Raw genomic sequence first — 26,540 nt, 5'->3', positions numbered from 1 at the left:
GAATGAGCGACACCAGTTGAGCATTCCTACAGCATTTCCCTCCAGAAGCCATGAGAAAGTTGTCCGGCTGCGGGGACTGTGCGGGGGGATTTATACTAACGTTACTATCTGTACTTACTGATGGCACAGACGCTGTTTCATCCTTTCCTACACTGAAATTACCCTTGCCTAACGATTGTGTCTGAAGCTGGGCTTGCAGCACAGCTATCCTCGCCATAAGGCGATCGTTCTCCTGTATATTATGAGTACAGCGACTGCAATTAGAAGACATCATGTTAATGTTACTACTTAGGTTCGGCTGTTGAAAGTGCTGACGAACCATGTCCAGATAAACCGTCCGGAGTGAAAAAGTTGAATGAGGGAAAAAAGTTGTGATGGAAAAACTAAAAATATGAACGGTAATTAAAAAGAAAAAAAACGTAAAGTTGTCAGCGAGCAAAGTAAGGTTGGCAACAAAACGCACAGCAACAAAACGCACAGCAACACGTCTGCAAATTCAAGAGAAAGTGACGACGGTGGAATCAATGATGCAATTTGTGCGTGAATTTGACCATCAAATCGGAGGACATGTTGTCCGGTCCTCTGGCAGTCTCTATGGGGGTCCCACAGGGTTCAATTCTCGGGCCGACTCTTTTCTCTGTATATATCAATGATGTTGCTCTTGTTGCGGGCGATTCCCTGATCCACCTCTACGCAGACGACACCATTCTGTATACTTCCGGCCCTTCCTTGGACACTGTGCTATCTAACCTCCAAACGAGCTTCAATGCCATACAACACTCCTTCCGTGGCCTCCAACTGCTCTTAAACGCTAGTAAAACCAAATGCATGCTTTTCAACCGTTTGTTGCCTGCACCCGCCCGCCCGACTAGCATCACCACCCTGGACGGTTCCGACCTAGAATATGTGGACATATATAAATACCTAGGTGTCTGGCTAGACTGTAAACTCTCCTTCCAGACTCATATTAAACATCTCCAATCCAAAATCAAATCAAGAATCGGCTTTCTATTTCGCAACAAAGCCTCCTTCACTCACGCCGCGAAACTTACCCTAGTAAAACTGACTATCCTACCGATCCTCGACTTCGGCGATGTCATCTACAAAATAGCTTCCAATACTCTACTCAGCAAACTAGATGTAGTTTATCATAGTGCCATCCGTTTTGTTACTAAAACACCTTATACCACCCACCACTGCGACCTGTATGCTCTAGTCGGCTGGCCCTCGCTACATATTCGTCGCCAGACCCACTGGCTCCAGGTCATCTATAAGTCCATGCTAGGTAAAGCTCCGCCTTATCTCAGTTCACTGGTCACGATAACAACACCCACCAGTAGCACGCGCTCCAGCAGGTATATCTCACTGATCATCCCAAAAGCCAACACCTCATTTGGCCGCCTTGCCTTCCAGTTCTCTGCTGCCTGTGACTGGAACGAATTTCAAAAATCGCTGAAGTTGGAGACTTTTATTTCCCTCACCAACTTTAAACATCTGCTATCTGAGCAGCTAACCGATCGCTGCAGCTGTACATAGTCCATCTGTAAACAGTCCACCCAATTTACCTACCTACCTCCCCTTACTGTTTTTATTTATTTACTTTTCTGCTCTTTTGCACACCAGTATCTCTACGTGCACATTATCATCTGATGATTTATCACTCCAGTGTTAATCTGCTAAATTGTAATTATTCGCTCCTATGGCCTATTTATTGCCTACCTCCTCATGCCTTTTGCACACAATGTATATAGACTCATTTTTTCCCCTACTGTGTTATTGACTTGTTTATTGTTTACTCCATGTGTAACTCTGTGTTGTTGTCTGTTCACACTGCTATGCTTTATCTTGGCCAGGTCACAGTTATTTTTTGTGTTTTGTGACTACCAGATAACCAGGGATGTTCTCCTGATGTGTGAATTTGTGCGTGAATTTGACCATTTTCCTATCCTACTGTGCATTCAAAATGTAACGAGTACTTTTGGGTGTCAAGGAAAACGTATGGAGTTAAACGTACATTATTTTCTTTAGAAAATAGTGAAGTAGTGAAGTAAAAGTAAAATTGGCAAAAATATAAATAGTGAAGTAAAGTACAGATACCCCAAAAACTACTTAAGTAGTACTTTAAAGTATTTTTACTGAAGCACTTTACATCACTGCTTAAGGGGCTCTTCTCCAGGTTCATTTCTCTGTAGGTGATGGCTTTGTGTTGGAAGGTTTGGGAATCGCTTCCTTTTATGTGGTTGTAGAATTTAACAGCTCTTTTCTGGATTTTGATCATTTGCGGGTATCGGCATAATTCTGCTCTGCATGCATTATTTGGTGTTTTACGTTGTACACGGAGGATGTTTTTGCAGAATTCTGCTTGCAGTCTCTTTCTCTCTCTCTCTCTCTTTCTTTCTTTCTTTCTTTCTTTCTCTCTCTCTCTCTCTCTCTCTCTCTGTCTGTCTGTCTGTCTGTCTGTCTGTCTGTCTGTCTGTCTGTCTGTCTGTCTGTCTGTCTGTCTGTCTGTCTGTCTGTCTGTCTGTCTGTCTGTCTGTCTGTCTGTCTGTCTGTCTGTCTGTCTCTCTCTCTCTCTCTCTCTCTCTCTCTCTCTCTCTCTCTCTCTCTCTCTCTCTCTCTCTCTCTCTCTCTCTCTCTCTCTCTCTCTCTCTCTCTCTCTCTCTCTCTCTCTCTCTCTCTCTCCCTCCCTCCCTCCCTCCACATAATTACAGCACAATCCTTCTCCAAATTGTCTGCAGTGTTCCCTTATTCATATGTGGCTTAATTACCTGTGGAATTTTAATTGGTGTGGCCTGCCTGTGGGAGACGTTGAGGTGTCCAAGGTCATACTGAGTGGAGCAGGCACACATACACACACTGAGACAGTCAACAGTCCACAGTTTGCACCCGCAAGCTATCTGCCTGACAGCTGTAGGATAAAAGGAAGAGAAGAGAGAGAAGACACCAGTGCAAAATAAAGAAATGTCAGATGTATGCAAAGGAAAATGGATTCTTCTCTGATCACAGCCTGTTCTCTCCCTGAAAATGTATATTTTTGTTGTTATTCTCTAGTCTGTGTAGTTGAGTCAAATTTTATTAGTCACATGCGCCGAATACAACAGGTGTAGACCTTACACTGAAATGCTTACTTACGAGCCCCTAACAAACAGTGCAGTTTCAAAAAAATACGGATAAGAATAAGAGATAAAAGTAACAAGTAATTAAAGAGCAGCAGTAAAAATGAACAATATATACAGGGGCGTGTCGGTACAGAGTCAATGTGGAGGGGCACCATACTAGTTGAGCTAGTATGTACATGTAGGTAGAGTTAGGAAATGGATAGGAAATTGATCTCCCAGTTGCGCTTGATATGTTGTATGTGGAGCAGTTCTCTGTGTGTGTACCCTAATCGTTATGTATAATTCCAAATGGAGTAAAAATAGAGAGGCCCATTAGCTGGCAACGTGTCCTTGTTGTGCCGGTTGTCGGTGGCCCTTCAGTCTAACTGAGACAGTAGATTTGCACACATTAGGGCAGGCTAGGCCGGATCCATTGGCTGAGTGGGAGGGGCGATAAACCACAGTAAATAGAGTAGAAATGTGGGCCATTTTCCAGCCCAATGACTCCTAACCAAGCATGTGAGCAGTGGTGTAAAGTACTTAAGTAAAAATACTTGAAAGTACTACTTAAGTCATTTGTTTAGGTATTTGTACTTTACTATATTTTTGACAAGTTTTAAATGTATTTCCCTACATTCCTAAAGAAAATAATGTACTTTTTACTAATTTTCCCTGACACATTTCCCCTGACACCCAAAGGTACTCATTACATATCAAATGCTCAGGCAGGACAGCAATGTGGTCTAATCTACCCACCTATCAATATATATCAATCCCTACTGCCTCTGATCTGGCGGACTCAATAAATACAAATACTGCGTTTGTAAATGCTGTCTGAGTGTTGGAGTGTGCCCCTGTGGAATCCACACTGAGTATCCCTCTGTTTCACTTTTGTTTCACTTCAACAATGGTGAAACAGGCAGAGCAATGTTGAGTGTGGAATCCAGGCTACTACTACTATTTCACATCCACTCAAAGAACTGTGGCATCTCATCACTGTCTACTCTAGTCTCATTGATAAAGAACAGCAACCTTCAACTTTTCCTTCCAAACTATAAATAAGCCCCTAGATATGGAAATAAAGTCATTGATTTCCTGACATCCACATTAACCTAGCGTTATGCGTCCCACTAGCGACGACATCCGGTGAAATTGGAGGGCGCGCAATTCCAATAAATAATCGTAATATTAAACAATCATGAACGTACAAGTATCTTATATCATTTCAAAGCTTACATTCTTGTTAATCTAACTGCGTTGTTAGATTTACAATAGGCTTTACAGCGAAAGCAATACCATGCGATTGTCTAGGGCGGCGCCCCACATCAAGGGTCCCAGCTACAACATGAATGGTCGTTTTGTTAGATAAAATCCTTCTTTATATCCCAAAAAGTAATTTTAGTTGGCGCCATCGATTTCAGTAATCCACTCGTTCAACATGCAGACAAAGGAGTCCAAATAGCTACCGCTGTACTTCGTCCAAACAAGTCAAACGACATTCCTATTTAATCCTCAGGTACTCTAAAATGTAAATAAACTATAATATTTCATATGGAAAGTAGTATGTTCAATAGGAAAGCAAAATGAGTAAGTGCACGCCCTCTCCCTCGCACGCCCAAAGACTGATATTGTTCCGGTGCTCTCTTCACCAAAACTACAAATTCTTGCTTGTTTTTCAAAAAACCTGAAACCTTGAATAAAGACTGTTGACATCTAGTGGAAGCCATAGGAATTGCATTCTGGGAGACGGAATTACAAAGGAACAATAGGTTTCCATTATAAGAGCCTGGGACCTCAAAAACAATAAAAAATTCCGGTTGGTTTTTCTTCAGATTTTCGCCTGCCATATCTATTCTGTTTTAGTCTCAGACATTATTTTAACAGTTTGAGAAACTTCAAAGTGTTTTCTATCCAATGCTACCAATTATGCATATCCTGGCTTCTGGGTCTGAGTAACAGGGCACGTCAGTCAGGCGGAAATTCAGAAAACTAGACCCTATCCCAGAGAGGTTTTAAAACCATGCATAATTTCACTCACTGTTTTTTAGCAATTAAATGGAAATCTCTCAACAGCTAATGATTATTATGGGAATGTAATTGAGGGCTGGTTGTGTAATTGAGGGCTGGTTGAATAAGCATTGGTTTTACATTTTGGAGGCTGAGTCTTATAAACGATGTCTGCTGGGTTTTCGAAATGCAGTGGCTTTTGGGAATGTAATTTAAGTAGAGAATGCATTTTCCTGTATGTATGTACAATTGGTTAGAAAATATATATTTCAATTCTTGTTTAGTTGACATTATGCAATGATTGACGTCCTCTCTGAGCCTGTTGGACTGCATTATGAATCCTCCAGATTTGAACTGATATAGAAGTCATTAACATTGTGCCAGATTGGCTATATCTGGCTATAACACGGTATCTCTAGAGATACAGAACCCTTATCTCATTAAGGCCATTGAACAAATCTCTACTCCTCTGATGTCTTGTATTTAGTGTCTATGGCTGCCCCCTGGCCAAAAAGAGGAAGACCCAGGAGAAACAGCCTCTGGAGCCTGCCCCCAAGAGGAGGCCCTTCTTAACCCCTCCCGACCCAGAGGAGGACACTGTTGCCATCTTCCCCTGCTATGAACCTGAACCCATGAATGACAGGGAGGAGAAGGAGCAGGGGGAGTTAGAGGGGGAGATCCAGGAGGAAGGGGAAGAGGAGGAAGGTGAGGGAGAGGAAGAGGGAGAAGAGATGGAGGAGGAGGAAGGATTTTCGGAGGATAACGAGGAGCAAGGCGATGAGGAAGGGGAAGAGGAGGAAGAGGAGGAAGAGGTGGAGAGGGAGAGAGAGGTAGTAGGGCCAGTAGAGGTAGAACAGGTGGAGGATGGGATAGAGGAAGATGAGGAAGCAGAGGATGGGGATGATGAAGAGCAAGAAGAAGAGGAGGAGCAAGAGGAGGAGGATGATGAGGGCGACGAAGATGAACATGAGGAAGAAGAGGAGGAAGAAGTGCACCATGAGCCAGGTGAGTGCATATTTCCAATGTTTCTGGGGAAATAAGAGGGGGTGATAGAGTTGGGTGGAGCTGGGAGTTATTTGCTGGACTAATAAGCTGCCACTAGAAATGAGGTCCCTGAATCAAAGATATACTTCTAATCAAAGTGATGCACCTTTGATGTGGCCAGTGAGAGCCATACCCAATCATGGAGAGATGGAGGCATAATACCTCAGAGAGAATAGAATTGGTGAAAGGGGTCTGTCTGTGCGGAGGGAGAGAGGCATGATGGTCTCTGTGAGCATGTGGCCAGTAAGGTCCTCAGGAGGAGGGGGGTGTAATAAGTGGTTCTCTACCTTCGGTGCACCAGATGCGCCTGCTCTCCCCCCATCGGCACTCCATCTTTCTCTGTCTCCCTCTCTCTCTCTCTCTCTTGTCCTCAATCGCTTCTGACAGTGCCTTCAAGAGCCATCGAGAGAGGAGCTTGCCGAGTTATTAACCCCCCCCATGGAAATGCCTTCTCCGAGGACATTTTGTGCTCCCGAACCGGAACACCTCATACGCCTCTTTCATTCCCTCCCGCGGTCTCATATGCCGCTGTCCCTAAAATCAACACTGAAACGTATTATTACAACCACATTGACTCATGATCCATGATTAGTTGAAAAGTAAATTCATTTGAATGAATGAATTAAAAGGCATTTGGTTTATTAGTCATACTAGATACGTTGGATTTGACTTTTACAAGTTTTATTTAAAGGATTTTATACTGGCAATGACTGGCCAAATATATGATGTACAACATCAAACTATTAATGCAAACATAATCCATTAAATGTGATGATTAATATCCAAACCATTGTACAGTAACTAATACATTGAAGGGCTTGATAGTAAAAATCACAGGACTGGGAGATCAAAGGCAGATCAAAATCTAACTAGATGGAATGTTTTTGAAAGATGTTGAATTTCATATTACTATCCCAAAGAATTAAACTATGATGGTCTTGTTCTTCATCTATCCAACTATAGTAAGGGCTGAAAGGTCTATCCTTCCTTTCATGACCACAGGGAACCGCTACAAAAATAGTGGACAATCAAGGCATCACTCGATGGGACAGAAGGACAACAACAACAACAACAACGGCGGCCCCGGTCCAAACATCGGCCCTAACGGGGAAGAGTATGAAAACTACGATGAGCTGGTGGCCAAGTCCCTTCTCAACCTGGGGAAGATCGCAGAGGACGCTGCCTACCAGGCCATGACCGAGTCAGAGATGAACAGCAACTCCTCCAACAGCGCCGGCGAGGACGATGATGACGATGAGGAAGAGGGTAGCGAGCGCGGCGAGAGCAGGAAGGGCAAGCTGAGCGTGGACCTGGACAGTGACATGGTCAGGGAGACAGTGGATTCGCTCAAGCTGTTGGCGCAGGGCCACGGTGCCATGCTGCCTGAAGACGGCTGCCTAGAAGGGGTGGATGACGGCGAGCATCCCAACGGGCGGCCCCACCATCATGGGGTCAGGGGTCAGGCTGAGGAGAGCGAAGAGGAGGTGTGTCTCAACAGCCTGGAGTGTCTGAGGAACCAGTGCTTTGACCTGGCCCGCAAGCTAAACGAGACGTCTCCATCTGACCGCCCTGGACACCCAGGCCTGCACCACTACCAGGCGCATCAGAACCACCACCCTCACCAGCCCCACCACCACCTGCTGCACCAAACAGACCACCAGCACCATCAGGCTCAGCACCAGCCCCAGGACCACCACCACTTGCCCAGGTACGAGAGCTGCCAGCAGGGCCAGCAGCCAGACGAGCGTGGGTTGCTGGAGCGCAACTACTCAGACATGGTCAACCTGATGAAGCTGGAGGAGCAGCTGAGCCCAGCCTCAAGGACGGGCTACTCGGCCAGCTGCCACCAGGACGGGGATGAGGACACCACATCGGTGGCCTCGGATCGCTCGGAAGAGGCCTTCGACATGACCAAAGGCAACCTGTCCCTGCTGGAGAAGGCCATTGCTATGGAGTCGGAGCGAGCCAAGGTCATGAGGGACCGCATGGCCTTGGAGGGACATCATGCGGCGCTCCGGAGGGACAATCATCATCACCACCATCGCGGCGAGCACAGCCCCCGACAGAGCAGCGGGGCTGAGGAGCGCAAGTCCAGAATGCACCACGACGGGTCAAAGAGAGCATACTACCCTAAAGGTAACCACTTCCTGAAACTCTCAACACTCTCCCCATTCACACAATAGCCCCTATGTCAGCTAGTATCTTCACCCTGATGTGTACAGTATTGATGATGCACTCAGTGGCAACAGCATTTCGGTTAATTTTACATTTTAAATTTTTATTTCACCTTTATTTAACCAGGTAGGCTAGTTGAGAACAAGTTATCATTTGCAACTGCGACCTGGCCAAGATAAAGCATAGCAATTCGACACATACAGCAACACAGAGTTACACATGGAATTAACAAAACATACAGTCAATAATACAGTAGAAAAAAAAGTCTATATACAGTATGTGCAAATGAGGTAGAATAAGGGAGGTAGGGCAATAAATAGGTCATGGTGGCAAAGTAATTACAATATAGCAATTAAACACTGGAATGGTAAACGTGCAGAAGATGAATGTGCAAGTAGAGATACTGGTGTGCAAAGGAGCAAGATAAATAAATAAATACAGTATGGGGATGAGGTAGTTGGATGGGCTATGTACAGGTGCAGTGATCTGTGAGCTGCTCTGACAGCTGGTGCTTAAAGCTAGTGAGGGAGATATGAGTCTCCAGCTTCAGTGATTTTTGCAGTTCGTTCCAGTCATTGGCAGCAGAGAACTGGAAGGAAAGGCGGCCAAAGGAAGAATTGGCTTTGTGGGTGACCAGTGAGATATACCTGCTGGAGCGCATGCAAAGGGTGGGTGCTGCTATGGTGACCAGTGAGCTGAGATAAGGCGGGGCTTTACCTAGCAGAGACTTGTAGATGACCTGGAGCCAGTGGGTTTGGCGACGAGTATGAAGCGAGGGCCAGCAAACAAGAGCGTACAGGTCGCAGTGGTGGGTAGTAGATTGGGCTTTGGTGACAAAATGGATGGCACTGTGATAGACTGCATCCAATTTGTTGAGTAGAGTGTTGGAGGCTATTTTGTAAATGACATCGCCGAAGTCAAGGATCGGTAGGATGGTCAGTTTTACGAGGCTATGTTTGGCAGCATGAGTGAAGGATGCTTTGTTGCGATATAGGAAGCCGATTCTAGAATACATTTTGGATTGGAGATGCTTAATGTGAGTCTGGAAGGAGAGTTTACAGTCTAACCAGACACCTAGGTATTTGTAGTTGTCCACATATTCTAAGTCAGAACCGTCCAGAGTATTGATGCTGGACGGGCGGGCAGGTGCGGGCAGCGATCAGTTGAAGAGCATGCATTTTGTTTTACTTGCATTTAAGATCAGTTGGAGGCCACAGAAGGAGAGTTGTATGGCATTGAAGCTTGTCTGGAGGTTAGTTAAAACTTCTTATGGCTGCAATCCCGTTAACGAGATCGATATGACAACAGCCAGTGAAACTGCAGGGCGCCAAATTCAAACAACAGAAATCTCATATTTAAAATTCCTCAAACATACAAGTATCTTATACCATTTTAAAGGTAATCGTGTTGTTAATCCCACCACAGTGTCCGATTTCAAAAAGGCTTTACAGCGAAAGCACCACAAACGATTATGTTAGGTCACCGCCAAATCACAGAAAAACACAGCCATTTTTCCAGGCAAAGACAGGAGTCAAAAAAAGCAGAAATAGAGATAAAATTAATCACTAACCTTTGATGATCTTCATCAGATGACACTCCTAGGTCTTCATGTTACACAATACATGTATGCTTTGTTCGGTAAAGTTCATATTTATATAACAAAATCTCAGTATACATTGGCGCGTTATGTTCAGTAGTTCTAAAAACATCTAGTGATGTTGCAGAGAGCCACATCAATTTCCAGAAATACTCATAATAAACGTTGATCAAAGATCAAGTGTTATACATGGAATTTTAGATCCACTTCTCCTTAATGCAACCGCTGTGTCAGATTTCAAAAAAGCTTTACGGAAAAAGCAAACCATGCAATAATCTGAGGTTGGCGCTCAGAGCCCAATCAAGACAAAAATGTATCCGCCATATTGTGCAGTCAACAGAAGTCAGAAATAACATGATAAATATTCACTTACCTTTGATGATCTTCATCAGAATGCACTCCCAGGAATCCGAGTTCCACAATAAATGTTTGGTTTGTTGTCCATCATTTATCATTTAATAAATGTCCATCATTTATGTCCAAATTGCTACTTTTGTTAGCGCGTTTAGTAAACAAATCCAATGTCACGAAGCGCAATCACTAAAAGCAGACGAAATGTCAAAAAGTTCCATTACAGTCAGTAGAAACATGTCAAACGATGTATCGAATCAATCTTTAGGATGTTTTTAACATAAATCTTCAACAATGTTCCATCCGGAGAATTCCTTTGTCTTCAGAAATGCGATAGAACAGAGCTCGCTCTCACATGAACGCGCATGGTCAGCGCATGTTCAGCTCATGGTTGACCTTACTCAATCCCCTCTCATTCGGCCCCACGTCACAGTAGAAGCATCAGACAAGGATCTAAAGACTGTTGACATCTAGTGGAAGACGTAGGAAGTGCAAAATGACCCATATCCCACTGTGTATTTGATAGGCGATGAGTTGAAAAACTACAAACCTCAGATTTCCCACTTCCTGGTTGGATTTTTGGGACTGAGGAGCAGGCAGTTTAATCTGGGCACCTCTGGGCACCTTATTCATCCAAGCTACTCAATACTGCCCCGCAGCCATAAGAAGTTATTAACACAGTGTCCAAAGAAGGGCCAGACGTATACATAATGGTGTCGTCTGCGTAGAGGTGGATCAGAGAATCACCAGCAGCAAGAGCGACATCATTGATGTTTAGAGAGAAGAGAGTCAGCCCGAGAATTTAACCCTGTGGCCCCCCCATAGAGACTGCCAGAGGTCCAGACAACAGGCCCTCCAATTTGACACACTGAACTCTATCAGAGAAGTAGTTGTTGTACCAGGCGAGGCAATCATTTGATAAACCAAGGCTGTTGAGTCTGCCGATAAGAATGTGGTGATTGACAGAGTCGAAAGCCTTGGCAAGGTCGATGAATACAGCTGCACAGTAATGTCTCTTATCGATGGCGGTTATGATATTGTTTAGGACCTTGAGCGTGGCTGAGGTGCACCCATGACCAGCTCTGAAACCAGATTGCATAGCGGAGAAGGTACGGTGGGATTCGAAATGGTCGGTAATCTGTTTGTTAACTTGGCTTTCGAAGACCTTAGAAAGGCAGGGTAGGATAGATATAGGTCTGTAGCAGTTTGGGTCTAGAGTGTCTCCCCCTTTGAAGAGGGGGATGACTGTGGCAGCTTTCCAATCTTTGAGAATCTCAGATGATACGAAAGAGAGGTTGAACAGGCTAGTAATAGGGGTTGCAAAAATATCGGCAGATCATTTTAGAAAGAGAGGGTCCAGATTGTCTAGCCCGGCTGATTTGTAGGGGTCCAGATTTTCCAGCTCTTTCAGAACATCAGCTATCTGGATTTGGGTGAAGGAGAAATGGGGGAGGCTTGGGCGAGTTGCTGTGGGGGGTGGAGTGCTGTTGACTGGGGTAGGGGTAGCCAGGTGGAAAGCATGGCCAGCCGTAGAAAAATGCTTAATGAAATTCTCAATTATAGTGGATTTATCGGTGGTGACAGTGTTTCTTATTCTCAGAGCAGTGGGCAGCTGGGAGGAGGTGCTCATATTCTCCATGGACTTTACAGTGTCCCAGAACTTTTTTGAGTTTGTGCTACAGGATGCACATTTCTGCTAATGCAGAACGCCACAGTATGTTTTTGTGCTGGTCAAGGGCAGTCAGGTCTGGAGAGAACCAAGGGCTATATCTGTTCCTGGTTCTAAATGTTTTGAATGGGGCATGCTTATTTAAGATGGTGAGGAAGGCACTTTTAAAGAATAACCAGGCATCCTCTACTGATGGGATGAGGTCAATGTCCTTCCAGGATACCCAGGCCAGGTTGATTAGAAAGGCCTGCTCGCAGAAGTGTTTTAGGGAGCGTTTGACAGTGATGAGGGGTGGTCGTTTGACCGCAGACCCATTACGGATGTAGGCAATGAGGCAGTGATCACTGAGATCTTGGTTGAAAACACCCGAGGTGTATTTGGAGGGCAATTTGGTTAGGATGATATCTATGAGGATGCCCGTGTTTAAGGATTTGGGGTTGTACCTGGTGGGTTCATTGATAATTTGTGTGAAATTAAGGGCATCAAGCTTAGATTGTAGGATGGCCATGGTGTTAAGCATGTCCCAGTTTAGGTCACCTAGCAACACAAGCTATGAAGATAGATGGGGGGCAATCAATTTACATATGGTGTCCAGGGCACAGCTGGGGGCAGAGGGTGGTCTATAGCAAGTGGCAACGGTGAGAGACTTGTTTCTGGAAAGATGGATTTTTAAAAGTAGAAGCTCGAATTGTTTGGGTACAGACCTGGAAAGTAAGACAGAACTCTGCAGGCTATCTTTGCAGTAGTTAGGGATAGAAATTTCAGGGGTTTAGGTGGACTTCCTAAGCCAGGATTCAGACACGGCTAGGACATCCGGGTTGGCAGAGTGTGCTAAAGCAGTGAATATAACAAACTTAGGGAGGAGGCTTCTAATGTTAACATGCATGAATGCAAGGCTTTTGCGGTTACAGAAGTCAACAAATAGAGCAACTGGGGAGTAGGAGTGGAGATTAACCTCTACATCACCAGAGGAACAGAGGAGGAGTAGGATAAGGGTACGGCTAAAGGCTATCAGAACTGGTCATCTAGTGTGTTCGGAACAGAGAGTGAAAGGAGCAGGTTTCTGGGCGCGATAGAATAGATTCAAGGCATAATGTACAGAATGAGGTATGGAATGTATGTAGACGTGATATTAAATGAACTCTTAAAGACTTAGGCTATCAGCCCCTGCTGAAAATAGGTTTCAACAGATGCCAATAGGGCCCACAGAAACAGAATTACGTAACATCAAGCTGAATAACTCGGATATCTTATTTAGCCCATGGATCTAGTAATATTGGACGTTTACTTGACCCCTTGCCCAGTAGTTCAGCTCCTCCCTTGGAGAGGACAGAAACATGTCCCCCTGCTGGTCTCCATGCTGCATATTGCAGTGGCAGCATCGACTACAAACTTATGTTGTTAAAATAGTCTGGTATGCTAACATCAGAGGCTTGGCTTGTCAGGCATGGGAGTGAGCCATCCCATCTCTGTGTATGCAGTTATTAATCCATAATATAGCTTCAGAGCAGATGAATGAGCAACATTTCAGACCGGGTCATTATGGTAGTATCAGAGGGGTGGTGGTGGTGATTCATGGTTGTTGGATGGAGATGCTGTGTTTTGAGTAACATTCCAAAGGACACAAAAGACATTGATCTGAAAGTTTAATACTGTAGCTACTCGTCTGCCATGGTCACACTAGTCACTTCAATAATGTTTACGTACTGTTTTAGTCATTTCATATGTACAGTTGAAGTCGTAAGTTTACGTACACTCAGTTTTTCAACCACTCCACAATTTTCTTGTTAACAAACTTTAGTTTTGGCAAGTCGGTTAGGACATCTCCTTTGTGCATGACACGAGTCATTTTTCCAACAATTGTTTACTGACAGATTATTTCACTTATAATTCACTGTATCACAATTCCACTGGGTCAGAAGTTTACATACACTAAATTGACTGTACCTTAAAATAGATTGGAAAATTCCAGAAAATTATGTCATGGCTTTAGAAGCTTCTGATAGGCTAATTGACATCATTTGAGTCAATTGGAGGTGTACCTGTGGATGTATTTCAAGGCCTACCTTCAAACTCAATGCCTCTTTACTTGACATCATGGGAAAACCTAAAGAAATCAGCCTAGACCTCAGAAAAAAAGTTGTAGGCCTCCACAAGTCTGGTTCATCCTTGGGAGCAATTTCCAAACGCCTGAAGGTACCACCATCATCTGTACAAACAATAGTACGCAAGTATAAACACCATGGGACCATGCAGCCATCATACCGCTCAGGAAGGAGACGCGTTCTGTCTCCTAGAGATGAACGTACTTTGGTGCGAAAAGTGCAAATCAATCCCAGAACAACAGCAAATGGCCTTGTGAAGATGCTGGAGGAAACAGGTACACAAGTATCTATATCCACAGTAAAACGAGTCCTATATCGACATAACCTGAAAGGCCGCTCAGCAAGGAAGAAGCCACTGGTCCAAAACCGCCATTAAAAAGCCAGACTACGGTTTGAGAAATGTCCTCTGGTCTGATGAAACAAAAATAGAATTGTTTGGCCATAATGACCATCATTATGTTTGGAGGAAAAAGGGGGCCTTGCAAGCCGAAGAACACCATCCCAACCGGGAACCACAGGGATGGCAGCATCATGTTGTGGTGGTGATTTGCTGCAGGAGGGACTGGTGCACTTCACAAAATAGATGGCATCATGAGGGAGGAAAATTATGTGGATATATTGAAGCAACATCTCAAGACATCAGTCAGGAAGTAAAAGCTTGGTCGTAAATGGGTCCTCCAAATGGACAATGACCCCAATCATACTTCCAATGTTGTGGCAAAATGGCTTAAGGACAACAAAGTCAAGGTATTGGATTAAATGTCAGGAATTGTGATAAACTGAGTTTAAATGTATTTGGCTAAGGTGTATGTAAACTTCAGACTTCAACTGTATATACTGTATTCTACAGTATTGTAGTCAATGCCACTCTGACATTGATCGTTCTATTATTTCTTAATTAAAATCTTTTACTTTTAGATTTTTGTGTATTGTTTGATATTACTACACTGTTGGAGCTAGGAACACACCAGCATTTCACTACACTTGCAATAACATCTGATAAATATGTGTATGCGATCAATAACATTTGATTTGATTTGGTTGAACTGAAGATCAAATTAATCTTCCATAAACTTTAAAGATCCATACAGTATCAGGATAAGGTAAGACCCAGATGCAGACCGTGTCGAAGTAACAATGTTTATTACAGCAACAGGGCAAATGTACAGGACGGCAGGCAGGCTTAGGGTCAGGACAGGCAAGGGCCAAAACCAGGAGGACAAGAAAAGAGAGACTGGGGAAAAGCAGGAGCTGATACAAAAAACTATGGTTGACTTGACAAACAAGACGAACTGGCAACAAACAGAGAACACCGGTATAAATACACAGGGGATAATGGGGAAGATGGGCGACACCTGGAGGTGGGTGGAGACAATCACAAAGACAAGTGAAACAGATCAGGGGGTGACATAGAGGCGTCAGATGAATATATGCTGTAGCCAATGTTGGGTGTTATCACTGTTCATCTGAAGGGAAGAGGACAGCTATATTCAGAAACCACACTGAACTCGATGTTCAGGCATTATTTAACCTTATAATATGTGAAACTTAAGTTCCTATTATACTGAAGTAGTAGAAAACTGAAGTCATTTCTCCAGATAATTCTGCCCATTGCTCGTCGTCTTCCACAACACGTCTTGCCAACAGTAGCCACAGGATGTTGAATGGCAGGTGTCAAATCATGCAAAAATTGCATAACAAAATTACTATTATTAAGGACCACCCATTGTTGGTCATCACAGATATGTACTGTAATGGTATGCTATTAACTTCCATTAGCACTGGAAGCTAGTGGGGAGGTCTCAAGGAATATTATGTATAATTTTAGTCTGAAGACCATATAGCTGGCTGTACTAGTAAGACCCAGAGTTATATAGGGCTTTGGTAAGACCCTACAGATCTGGCAACGTGCTAGTTCTTTTTTCAAACGGCCATAATCACATTAGATAATCTATCATCAAGTTATTTAAATTCAAAGTCTTCATCATCAAAGGCAGGGACTATGGCCTTGTGTGGGGGAATTCATTTTTCTATTGTTGCCATGGGGTCAGGAATATTGATAGCTCTGTGATCCATTACTAGTTCTAAATAAAAACAATCCAGCTGTGACGCACAGAGACAATGCTCATACACACTGCCTCTGCTCAACATAGTTGGGATTGTTCCTTGTCCTTGGGGGGACCATTGAGGAGTGGTGGAGATGGTAGCGATAGCGAGGCCCCAGATACACATATGGGAGAACTGCTGAAAAGCCAGTTTCACACAGGCTTAGTCATTCTGTGTTATCTCTACAGCAAGTGTACATTTTTTCTGAAATATAAAATTGCATTTCTGGGATGTTGGGATTGAACAATTGCACAGATTTTCTGCAGCGAGCATGGGGGGATGTGGGGGGAACATGTATTGCCATGATAAACTGATACATCAGGTGTGACTATAGTCTGTGTTTCTTTCTACCCCTCTAAATTTGGGGGGATAATATGGTTCAAATACAATATGAATATATGACACTCTAAATTAAGTTCGGTAAACAACAGTGGAATGGGACATTCCATTCATTTCGGTTTGTAGGGGTGACATGCTGTAGTAACCAGTCGAACGTTCACCTAGATAGATTACTTTTGAACACCCCCCACCCCTTTTTTTTGTCCTTGGTAGATTCCTCAAGGGGAGACAAGAAGGAGAGTAAGTGTCCAACCCCGGGCTGCGATGGGACAGGCCACGTCACGGGTCTCTACCCCCACCACAGGAGCCTGTCAGGCTGCCCCCACAAGGACAGGGTGCCACCAGAAAGTAAGTACTGCAGACTACATTCCGTACTGACTGTGCTTGGGGGCATTTAGACTGTTTGTTGTCCTCCCGTAGTGCAATGTAGAACAACCTCTTTCTCATTTTCTTTTGAGTTTCCTGGTACCTCTTTTCCACTAAATGCCCTGCCATGGTTCTTGTTTTGGGTTGACACGTGAGGTCGTCCTCCGATCAGCACGGGATGCTCTCTCTTTCTTTGCGTTCACCCTGCTTGATCGATGTCCATGCCTGCATACAAAGTCTCCTCTATAGATTTTATACATAAAAGCATTCACATCTCTTTGTGAGACTACTTATTTTACTTACCTCTATTCCTGCTTCTGTAAAGGAAATATATACTTAAGCAATAAGGCACGAGGAGGTGTGGTATATGGCCAATATACCACGGCTAAGGACTGTTCTTACGATCACAACGCAACAATAATGGTCATATACCACAAACCCCAGAGGTGCCTTATTGCTATGATAAACTGGTTACCAACGTAATTACAGCAGTAAACAGAAATGTTTTTTCATACCTTTGATATACGGTCTGATAGCCAATCAGCATTCAGGGCTCGAACCACCCAGTTTATAATATGTCATATGTAACATTAAATATCACAGCAAATGTCTGCCTAGATACCATTTTCAATTCTTATGGATTAGTCCATCAAGACGCTTCAGAATGACTAACAACACGCCGACTACCTTTGAATGCTGCTTGATTCAATCCATTATTTTTCTGCTGCTTGCATGAGCATCAACACGACAGTTGACCGTAACAGTGCATGACAATTTTTCTGCTCACTAACAAATGATAATTGGACAATAACCACTGACTCTGGGTGCTCCTAACCCCTCGCTGTCTCTCTCACCTCTCCCTGTCTGTCCTAAGTTCTTGCAATGTATGAAAATGTTCTAAAGTGCCCTACTCCTGGCTGCTCGGGGCGTGGCCATGTCAATAGCAACAGGAACTCCCACCGCAGGTGAGTGGCTGTCAACCAGGCAGGGCATGCACTGGGAGAGAAAATAAGAAATAAAATAATGGAATAGCTACTGATCTCTTTGTTCAGGATGTAAGAGAGAGAAAAAAAGTAAAAAATAGGAATATGTGGGGTTGTCATAGTCACTGGCTAACAGTGTATCTCAGGGTCAGGAATCCATTGTTTGTAGCTAGGTGTGTTTAGAGGCTGAGGCACGGTCTCCCAGTAGAGCAGCACTGGATGCTAAGATGAGTACATTCTGCATACTGCGCCACACAAACACACACCTATACATAATGTATATACTGTACACCATGGACACCCCTTCAAATACAAAAGTATGTGGACACCCCTTCAAATTAGTGGATTCGGCAATTTCGGCCACACCCGTTGCTGACAGGTGTATAAAATTGAGCACACAGCCATGCAATCTCCATAGACAAACATTGGCAGTAGAGCGGCCTTAATGAAGAGCTCGGTGAGTTTCAACGTGGCACCATCATAGGATGCCACCTTTCCAACAAGTTAGGTAGTCAATGTTCTGTACATACTGTATATAGGTACCCAGACAATAACACACACGATGCATACGCTATGAATACACGATACACACACACACACACCTCCCTCACCATCCCCAGTTGCTGGAGGCAATGTTATATAGAACACGTCCTTTGGGACTGGCACGCACACCGTGTAGTCATTAGTAGTGTTGGGGAGCAGTGCATAGCAAGACGTATGAAAAAAAGAGAGAATTCTGTACGTGTCTCTCATTTCTCTCCTCCTCGCTGTTGTCATGGAAACTCGATGATACTGACAGCAGTCCTGTCAGTTTGTCACACGGTCCTCACCACTTTGAAATCCGCCTGTGCCTGTATGTGAGTGTGTGTGTGTTCCGGGGCTGGCTGTATCAATGTTTTATTTATGGCATGATATGAAACTATTAGGAGAGGCCCAGAGACCACATTCATCTCTCACACAAAAGCAGTGCCGGTGTGTATGTGAGAGTCACTGGTGTGTATGTGAGAGTGACTGGTTTGTATGTGAGAGTGACTGGTTTGTATGTGAGAGTGACTGGGTTGTATGTGAGAGTTACTGGTTTGTATGTGAGAGTGACTGGTTTGTATGTGAGAGTGACTGGTGTGTATGTGAGAGTGACTGGTGTGTATGTGAGAGTGACTGGTTTGTATGTGAGAGTGACTGGTTTGTATGTGAGAGTGACTGGTTTGTATGTGAGAGTGACTGGTTTGTATGTGAAAGTGACTGGTTTGTATGTGAGAGTGACTGGTTTGTATGTGAGAGTGACTGGTTTGTATGTAAGAGTGACTGGTTTGTATGTGAGAGTGACTGGGTTGTATGTGAGAGTGTCTGGGTTGTATGTGAGAGTGATTGGTTTGTATGTGAGAGTGACTGGTTTGTATGTGAGAGTGACTGGTTTGTATGTGAGAGTGACTGGTTTGTATGTGAGAGTGACTGGTTTGTATGTGAGAGTGACTGGTTTGTATGTGAGAGTGACTGGTTTGTATGTGTATAAAGAGGCATCTTATAAGGTGCAAATGTGAGGGAGAAAGGAGAAGAAGAGGAGGAGAAAGCGAGAGGTGGAGAGGGGGTAGAGGAGGAGAGGAGGTAAGGGGGAGAGGGGGGAGAGTATGAGAGATGGAGAGGGGGTAGAAGAGGAGGAGAGGGGGTAGAAGAGGAGGAGAGGGGGTAGAGGAGGAGGAGAGGGCAGAGGGGGGTAGAGGCAGAAAGGGGGTATAGGAGGAGTGGAGGAGAGGGGAGAGGGGAAGGCGGGTAGAGGAGGAGAGGAGGAGAAGGTGTAGAGGACGTGAGGAGGAGAGGAGGAGAGGGGAGAGGTGTGGAGAGGAGAGGAGTAGAGAAGGAGAATGGAAGGCGTGTAGAGGAAGAGAGGACGAGAGGCGAGAGGGGGAGAGGAGGAGAGGACGACAGGGGAAGGCATGTAGAGGAGGTGAGGAGGTGAGGAGGAGAGGAGGAGAGGACGACAGGGGAAGGCATGTAGAGGAGGTGAGGAGGTGAGGAGGAGAGGACGACAGGGGAAGGCATGTAGAGGAGGTGAGGAGGAGAGAAGGAGAGGACGACAGGGGAAGGCATGTAGAGGAGGTGAGGAGGAGAGGAGGAGAGGACGACAGGGGAAGGCATGTAGAGGAGGTGAGGAGGTGAGGAGGAGAGGAGGAGAGGACGACAGGGGAAGGCATGTAGAGGAGGTGAGGAGGAGAGGACGACAGGGGAAGGCATGTAGAGGAGGTGAGGAGGAGAGGAGGAGAGGAGGAGAGGACGACAGGGGAAGGCATGTAGAGGAGGTGAGGAGGAGAGGAGGGAGTACAGTAGCTAGCATCGTGGTTAATCAGTTCTCCCCACTGAGTCTACCCAGAATGCCTCTGAAAGGACTGCAGTATCTAGCTGAGGGGATCTCTCTGAAGCTCAGCAGCCCCTCATGCCCAGGCAGCCAATAATATGTATCTGCAAAGCTCTGGCTTTGCAATAAAGAACTAGGCCATAGGAAATACATAATTCATACGTGGGGCTCCATTTTATAGCTTAAAATGTGCAATTCTGTTTAAATCAAAGCCAAATTTAGTTGATTGATAGGATGTGTCTGTTATCGGAGAGGCAGACTGTAGGCACGTGTGTGTGTGGGGGGATTTATGTGTCTGTGCAAGTGGGTTGTGTGTGTATGTGTGTGTATGTGTGTGTGTGTGTGTGTGTGTGTGTGTGTGGGTGGGTGTGTGTGTGTGTGTGCGTGCGAGCATACAGTACATGTGCGCGTGGGTGTGTGCAAGCGCATGTGTTTGTGTGTGTGCATGTGTGTGTGAGTGTGTTCTGGCTAATTAGGCCTCACTCCATTGTGTGAATGCTGTTGCAGTCTCTCGGGGTGCCCCATCGCCGCTGCAGAGAAGATGGTTAAAGTCCAGGAGAAGCACATCCCATGTGACGGGGGCCCCAAGTCCAGCCAGGCTTCAGATCGTGTGCTGAGGTACTCACTCACACCCTCATCACATGACCACCACTCCCCCAGCCTCCCCGCTCATCCCAGTGCATTCCCTGTAGCCGTGAATGTAAACACTGACCTCCATCACTCTCTCTGCTTTCAAATCCTACTTCATATAGATGTAGAAAGAACAATAGAATGCCTACCGTAGCAGCGCTTATGATTCATGCTCTTACAAATGAAGTCCCCCTAGTGGTTCAGTGAGGACGTGCACCATGCAGACAGTCAGACCGCTCTCACCGCGTGTACACAAACACGCCCCCCCCTGTCCATGGTTATCTTCCAGGCCAATGTGCTTTGTGAAACAGCTGGAGATCCCACAGTACGGTTACAAAAATAACGTGTCCACCAGCACGCCGCGCTCCAACCTGGCCAAGGAGCTGGAGAAGTACTCCAAGACCAGCTTCGACTACGGCCAAGGCTACGACAGCCAGCACCACGTCTACAGCAGGGGGAAGACAGGCCTGGCCCCCAAGGCCCACGGACGGGACACGGACACCTCACCCAAGGGATATGATGGTAGGGAACGACTGCTTGTGCGCTCTGATGCATGCACGCACGCATGTTGGCACACACACACACGAATGCACACACACACAAACGAACACACACATAATTCCTCAGATTCTAGATCTATGCTTTGACAATGTTGTAAATATGTTGAACAAGTGATAGACTCTACAGAAGCTCTACTCGACACTTATACAACGCAGATGAACTATTGAAATACATGCCTAAAACCAATGTTTTTATTTCCATCAATTTGATTTTGCATAGTTCACAATTAGAGAGAACAACCCCAATCTGGATTGGAGATGATCATAGAACACAACCCATTTGTTTGATTCATTTTGGAGCTGCTGGTTGGAAGGTTTTTGTCTCAGCTCCCTGTAATGTGGATGTGTTCAGGGCTTCTGCATTCCCCGCTCGCTCACACACTCTGCTGCCTGCAAGCCCTTACTGCCAAGACCATATTCACACCACTCCCATCCCTCTTGCTTGCGCTCTCTCTCTCTCCCTCTAGCTCTCTCCTCGTGCTCTCCATCTCTGTCGCCCTCTCCTCTTTCTCCAACCAAGAGCACAATCATTTGCTCTCACACAGCATTCACCATGGAGCAAACCTTCCATTGAAAGACTTCCCTGTAGGTGTCAGTAATTATCTATCTATCTATCTATCTATCTATCTATCTATCTATCTATCTATCTATCTATCTATCTATCTATCTATCTATCTATCTATCTATCTATCTATCTATCTATCTATCTATCTATCTATAGACTGTCTGTCTGTCTGTCTGTCTGTCTGTCTGTCTGTCTGTCTGTCTGTCTGTCTGTCTGTCTGTCTGTCTGTCTGTCTGTCTGTCTGTCTGTCTGTCTGTCTGTCTGTCTGTCTGGCCTTCTAAATGTATATGTCATGTCTTTCTATACATCTCCATTTCAATATTTCATATTGTTCTTTTTGGGGGGTAAAATCTGGCCTTCTGCTTCGGTATCATTATTGTCTGTTACTGTATACATGTTCTGTATGTGTGTTCTGTATACATGTTCTGTATGTGTGTTCTGTATGTGTGTTCTGTATGAGTGTTCTGTATGAGTGTTCTGTATACATGTTCTGTATGTGTGTTCTGTATGTGTGTTCTGTATGTGTGTTCTGTATGAGTGTTCCGTATGAGTGTTCTGTATACATGTTCTGTATGTGTGTTCTGTATGAGTGTTCTGTATGAGTGTTCTGTACACATGTTCTGTATCTGTGTTCTGTATGTGTCTTCTGTATGTGTGTTCTGTATACATGTTCTGTATGTGTGTTCTGTATACATGTTCTGTATGTGTGTTCTGCATGTGTGTTCTGTATGAGTGTTCTGTATGAGTGTTCTGTATACATGTGCTGTATGTGTGTGCTGTATGTGTGTTCTGTATGTGTGTTCTGTATACATGTTCTGTATGTGTGTTCTGTATGTGTGTTCTGTATGAGTGTTCTGTATGAGTGTTCTGTATACATGTTCTGTATGTGTGTTCTGTATGAGTGTTCTGTATGAGTGTCCTGTATACATGTTCTGTATGTGTGTTCTGTATGTGTGTCTGTATGTGTGTTCTGTATGTGTGTTCTGTATGAGTGTTCCGTATGAGTGTTCTGTATACATGTTCTGTATGTGTGTTCTGTATGAGTGTTCTGTATGAGTGTTCTGTACACATGTTCTGTATCTGTGTTCTGTATGTGTCTTCTGTATGAGTGTTCTGCATACATGTTCTGTATGTATGTTCTGTATGTGTGTTCTGTATACATGTTCTGTATGTGTGTTCTGTATGAGTGTTCTGTATGAGTGTTCTGTATACATGTTCTGTATGTGTGTTCTGCATGTGTGTTCTGTATGAGTGTTCTGTATGAGTGTTCTGTATACATGTTCTGTATGTGTGTTCTGCATGTGTGTTCTGTATGAGTGTTCTGTATGAGTGTTCTGTATACATGTGCTGTATGTGTGTTCTGTATGTGTGTTCTGTATGTGTGTTCTGCATACATGTTCTGTATGTGTGTTCTGTATGAGTGTTCTGTATGAGTGTTCTGTATACATGTTCTGTATGTGTGTTCTGTATGAGTGTTCTGTATGAGTGTCCTGTATACATGTTCTGTATGTGTGTTCTGTATGTGTGTCTGTATGTGTGTTCTGTATGTGTGTTCTGTATGAGTGTTCCGTATGAGTGTTCTGTATACATGTTCTGTATGTGTGTTCTGTATGAGTGTTCTGTATGAGTGTTCTGTACACATGTTCTGTATCTGTGTTCTGTATGTGTCTTCTGTATGTGTGTTCTGTATACATGTTCTGTATGTGTGTTCTGTATACATGTTCTGTATGTGTGTTCTGTATGTTTGTTCTGTATGAGTGTTCTGTATGAGTGTTCTGTATACATGTTCTGTATGTGTGTTCTGTATGTGTGCTCTGTATACATGTTCTGTATGTGTGTTCTGTATGAGTGTTCTGTATGAGTGTTCTGTATACATGTTCTGTATGTGTGTTCTGCATGTGTGTTCTGTATGAGTGTTCTGTATGAGTGTTCTGTATACATGTGCTCTATGTGTGTTCTGTATGTGTGTTCTGTATGTGTGTTCTGTATACATGTTCTGTATGTGTGTTCTGTATGAGTGTTCTGTATGAGTGTTCTGTATACATGTTCTGTATGTGTGTTCTGTATGAGTGTTCTGTATGAGTGTCCTGTATACATGTTCTGTATGTGTGTTCTGTATGTGTGTCTGTATGTGTGTTCTGTATATATGTTCTGTATGAGTGTTCTGTATACATGTTCTGTATGTGTGTTCTGTATGTGTGTTCTGTATATGTGTTCTGTATGAGTGTTCTGTATGAGTGTTCTGTATGTGTGTTCTGTATGTGTTCTGTATGTGTGTTCTGTATACATGTTCTGTATGAGTGTTCTGTATGAGTGTTCTGTATACATGTTCTGTATGTGTGTTCTGTATGAGTGTTCTGTATGAGTGTTCTGTATACATGTTCTGTATGTGTGTTCTGTATGTGTGTTCTGTATACATGTTCCTTATGTGTGTTCTGTATACATGTTCTGTATGTGTGTTCTGTATGCGTGTTCTGTATACATGTTCTGTATGTGTGTTCTGTATACATGTTCTGTATGTGTGTTCTGTATACATGTTCTGTATGTGTGTTCTATATACATGTTCTGTATGTGTGTTCTGTATGTGTGTTCTGTATACATGTTCTGTATGTGTGTTCTGAATACATGTTCTGTATGTTGTGTTCCGTATGTTGTGTTCCGTATGTTGTGTTCCCTATGTTGTGTTCCGTATGTTGTGTTCTGTATACATGTTCTGTATGTGTGTTCTGAATACATGTTCTGTATGTTGTGTTCCGTATGTTGTGTTCCGTATGTTGTGTTCCCTATGTTGTGTTCCGTATGTTGTGTTCTGTATACATGTTCTGTATGTGTGTTCTGAATACATGTTCTGTATGTTATGTTCCGTATGTTGTGTTCCGTATGTTGTGTTCCGTATGTTGTGTTCCGTATGTTGTGTTCCGTATGTTGTGTTAAGTATGTTGTGTTCCGTATGTTGTGTTAAGTATGTTGTGTTCCGTATGTTGTGTTAAGTATGTTGTGTTCCGTATGTTGTGTTAAGTATGTTGTGTTCCGTATGTTGTGTTAAGTATGTTGTGTTCCGTATGTTGTGTTAAGTATGTATGTGTATGAACTGTCCACTGCACTCCCTCCCTGCAGCCAAGCACTACTGTAAGAGCCCAGCCAGCAGCACGACTAGCAGCTACGCTCCCAGCAGCACGACGAGCAGATACGCTCCCAGCAGCACGACGAGCAGATACGCTCCCAGCAGCAGCAGTCTGAGCTGCGGAGGGGGAGGAGGAGGGGGCGGCAGCAGTGCCAGCAGCACCTGCAGTAAGAGCAGCTTCGACTACACACAGGACACAGAGGCTGCTCACATGGCCGCCACGGCCATCCTCAACCTGTCCACGCGCTGCAGGGAGATGCCCCACGGCCTGGGAGGCAAGCCCCAGGACCTCCTCTCCCAGGTAGGGAGGGCTGCAGCCCAGACTCATCCATACCCACACTCCACCGCAGGTCTCGGGCGCTGCGTTGCTGTCTATCACGCTCTCTCTCTGTCAACCACACCTTCTCTCTCTCTACCACACCTCTCTATCTCTCTCTCTACTGCACCTCTCTCTCTCTCTCTATTCCACACCTTCTCTCTCTCTACCACACCTCTCTCTCTCTCTGTCAACCACACCTTCTCTCTGTCTCTCTCTACCACACCTTCTCTCTCTCTCGCTCCCTACCACACCTCTCTATCTCTCTCTCTCGCTCCCTACCACACCTCTCCATCTCTCTCTCTACCATACCTCTCTCTCTATTCCACACCTTTTCGCTCTCTACCACACCTCTCTCTCTCTCTGTGTCAACCACACCTTCTCTCTGTTGCTCTCTACCACAACTCTCTCTCTCTACCACACCTCTCTCTCTCTCTCTCTCTGTCAACCACATCTTCTATCTGTTGCTCTCTACCACACCTTCTCTCTCTACCACATCTCTCTCTCTACCACACCTTCTCTCTCTACCACACCTTCTCTCTCTACCACACCTTCTCTCTCTACCACATCTCTCTCTACCACACCTTCTCTCTCTACCACACCTTCTCTCTCTACTACACCTTCTCTCTCTACCACACCTCTCTCTCTACCACATCTCTCTCTCTACCACACCTTCTCTCTCTACCACACCTTCTCTCTCTACTACACCTTCTCTCTCTACCACACCTCCCTCTCTACCACACCTTCTCTCTCTACCACATCTCTCTCTCTACCACATCTCTCTCTCTACCACACCTCCTCTCTCTACTACACCTTCTCTCTCTACCACACCTCTCTCTCTACTACACCTTCTCTCTCTCTACCACACCTTCTCTCTCTACCACATCTCTCTCTCTACCACACCTCTCTCTCTCTACCACACCTCTCTCTCTACCACACCTCTCTCTCTACCACACCTTCTCTCTCTACCACACCTTCTCTTTCTACCACACCTTCTCTCTCTCTACCACACCTTCTCTCTCTACCACACCTTCTCTCTCTACCACACCTCTCTCTCTACCACACCTTCTCTCTCTCTACCACACCTCTCTCTACTACACCTTCTCTCTCTCTACCACACCTTCTCTCTCTACCACATCTCTCTCTCTACCA

At 44.6% G+C, this 26,540-nt stretch overlaps 1 protein-coding gene across 2 annotated transcripts in view; it reads left to right on the top strand.

Annotated features, from left to right (window-relative positions):
• LOC120019530 (myelin transcription factor 1-like protein) overlaps window positions 1-26,540 on the top strand; it is an 84,241-nt gene that overhangs the window by 33,664 nt on the left and 24,037 nt on the right. Inside the window, exons 4-14 of one of the 2 annotated variants that reach the window (XM_038962827.1) lie at window positions 5,593-5,704; window positions 5,804-5,917; window positions 5,981-6,114; window positions 7,183-7,773; window positions 7,867-8,238; window positions 14,396-14,436; window positions 16,705-16,839; window positions 17,732-17,822; window positions 20,701-20,811; window positions 21,113-21,345; window positions 25,066-25,373. In XM_038962827.1, the coding sequence (XP_038818755.1) occupies window positions 5,593-5,704; window positions 5,804-5,917; window positions 5,981-6,114; window positions 7,183-7,773; window positions 7,867-8,238; window positions 14,396-14,436; window positions 16,705-16,839; window positions 17,732-17,822; window positions 20,701-20,811; window positions 21,113-21,345; window positions 25,066-25,373 (2,242 nt within the window). Of the gene's footprint in view, window positions 1-5,592; window positions 5,705-5,803; window positions 5,918-5,980; window positions 6,115-7,182; window positions 7,774-7,866; window positions 8,286-14,395; window positions 14,437-16,704; window positions 16,840-17,731; window positions 17,823-20,700; window positions 20,812-21,112; window positions 21,346-25,065; window positions 25,374-26,540 lie in introns of both variants that reach the window. The other variant, XM_038962826.1, reaches the window with a different exon arrangement.

Source organism: Salvelinus namaycush, chromosome 24, assembly GCF_016432855.1.
Source record: "Salvelinus namaycush isolate Seneca chromosome 24, SaNama_1.0, whole genome shotgun sequence".
In the NCBI taxonomy this organism is placed as follows: Eukaryota; Metazoa; Chordata; class Actinopteri; order Salmoniformes; family Salmonidae; genus Salvelinus; species Salvelinus namaycush.
The sequence above is the reverse complement of the archived record's forward strand: the minus strand, read 5'-3'. Positions and strand labels throughout refer to the sequence as shown.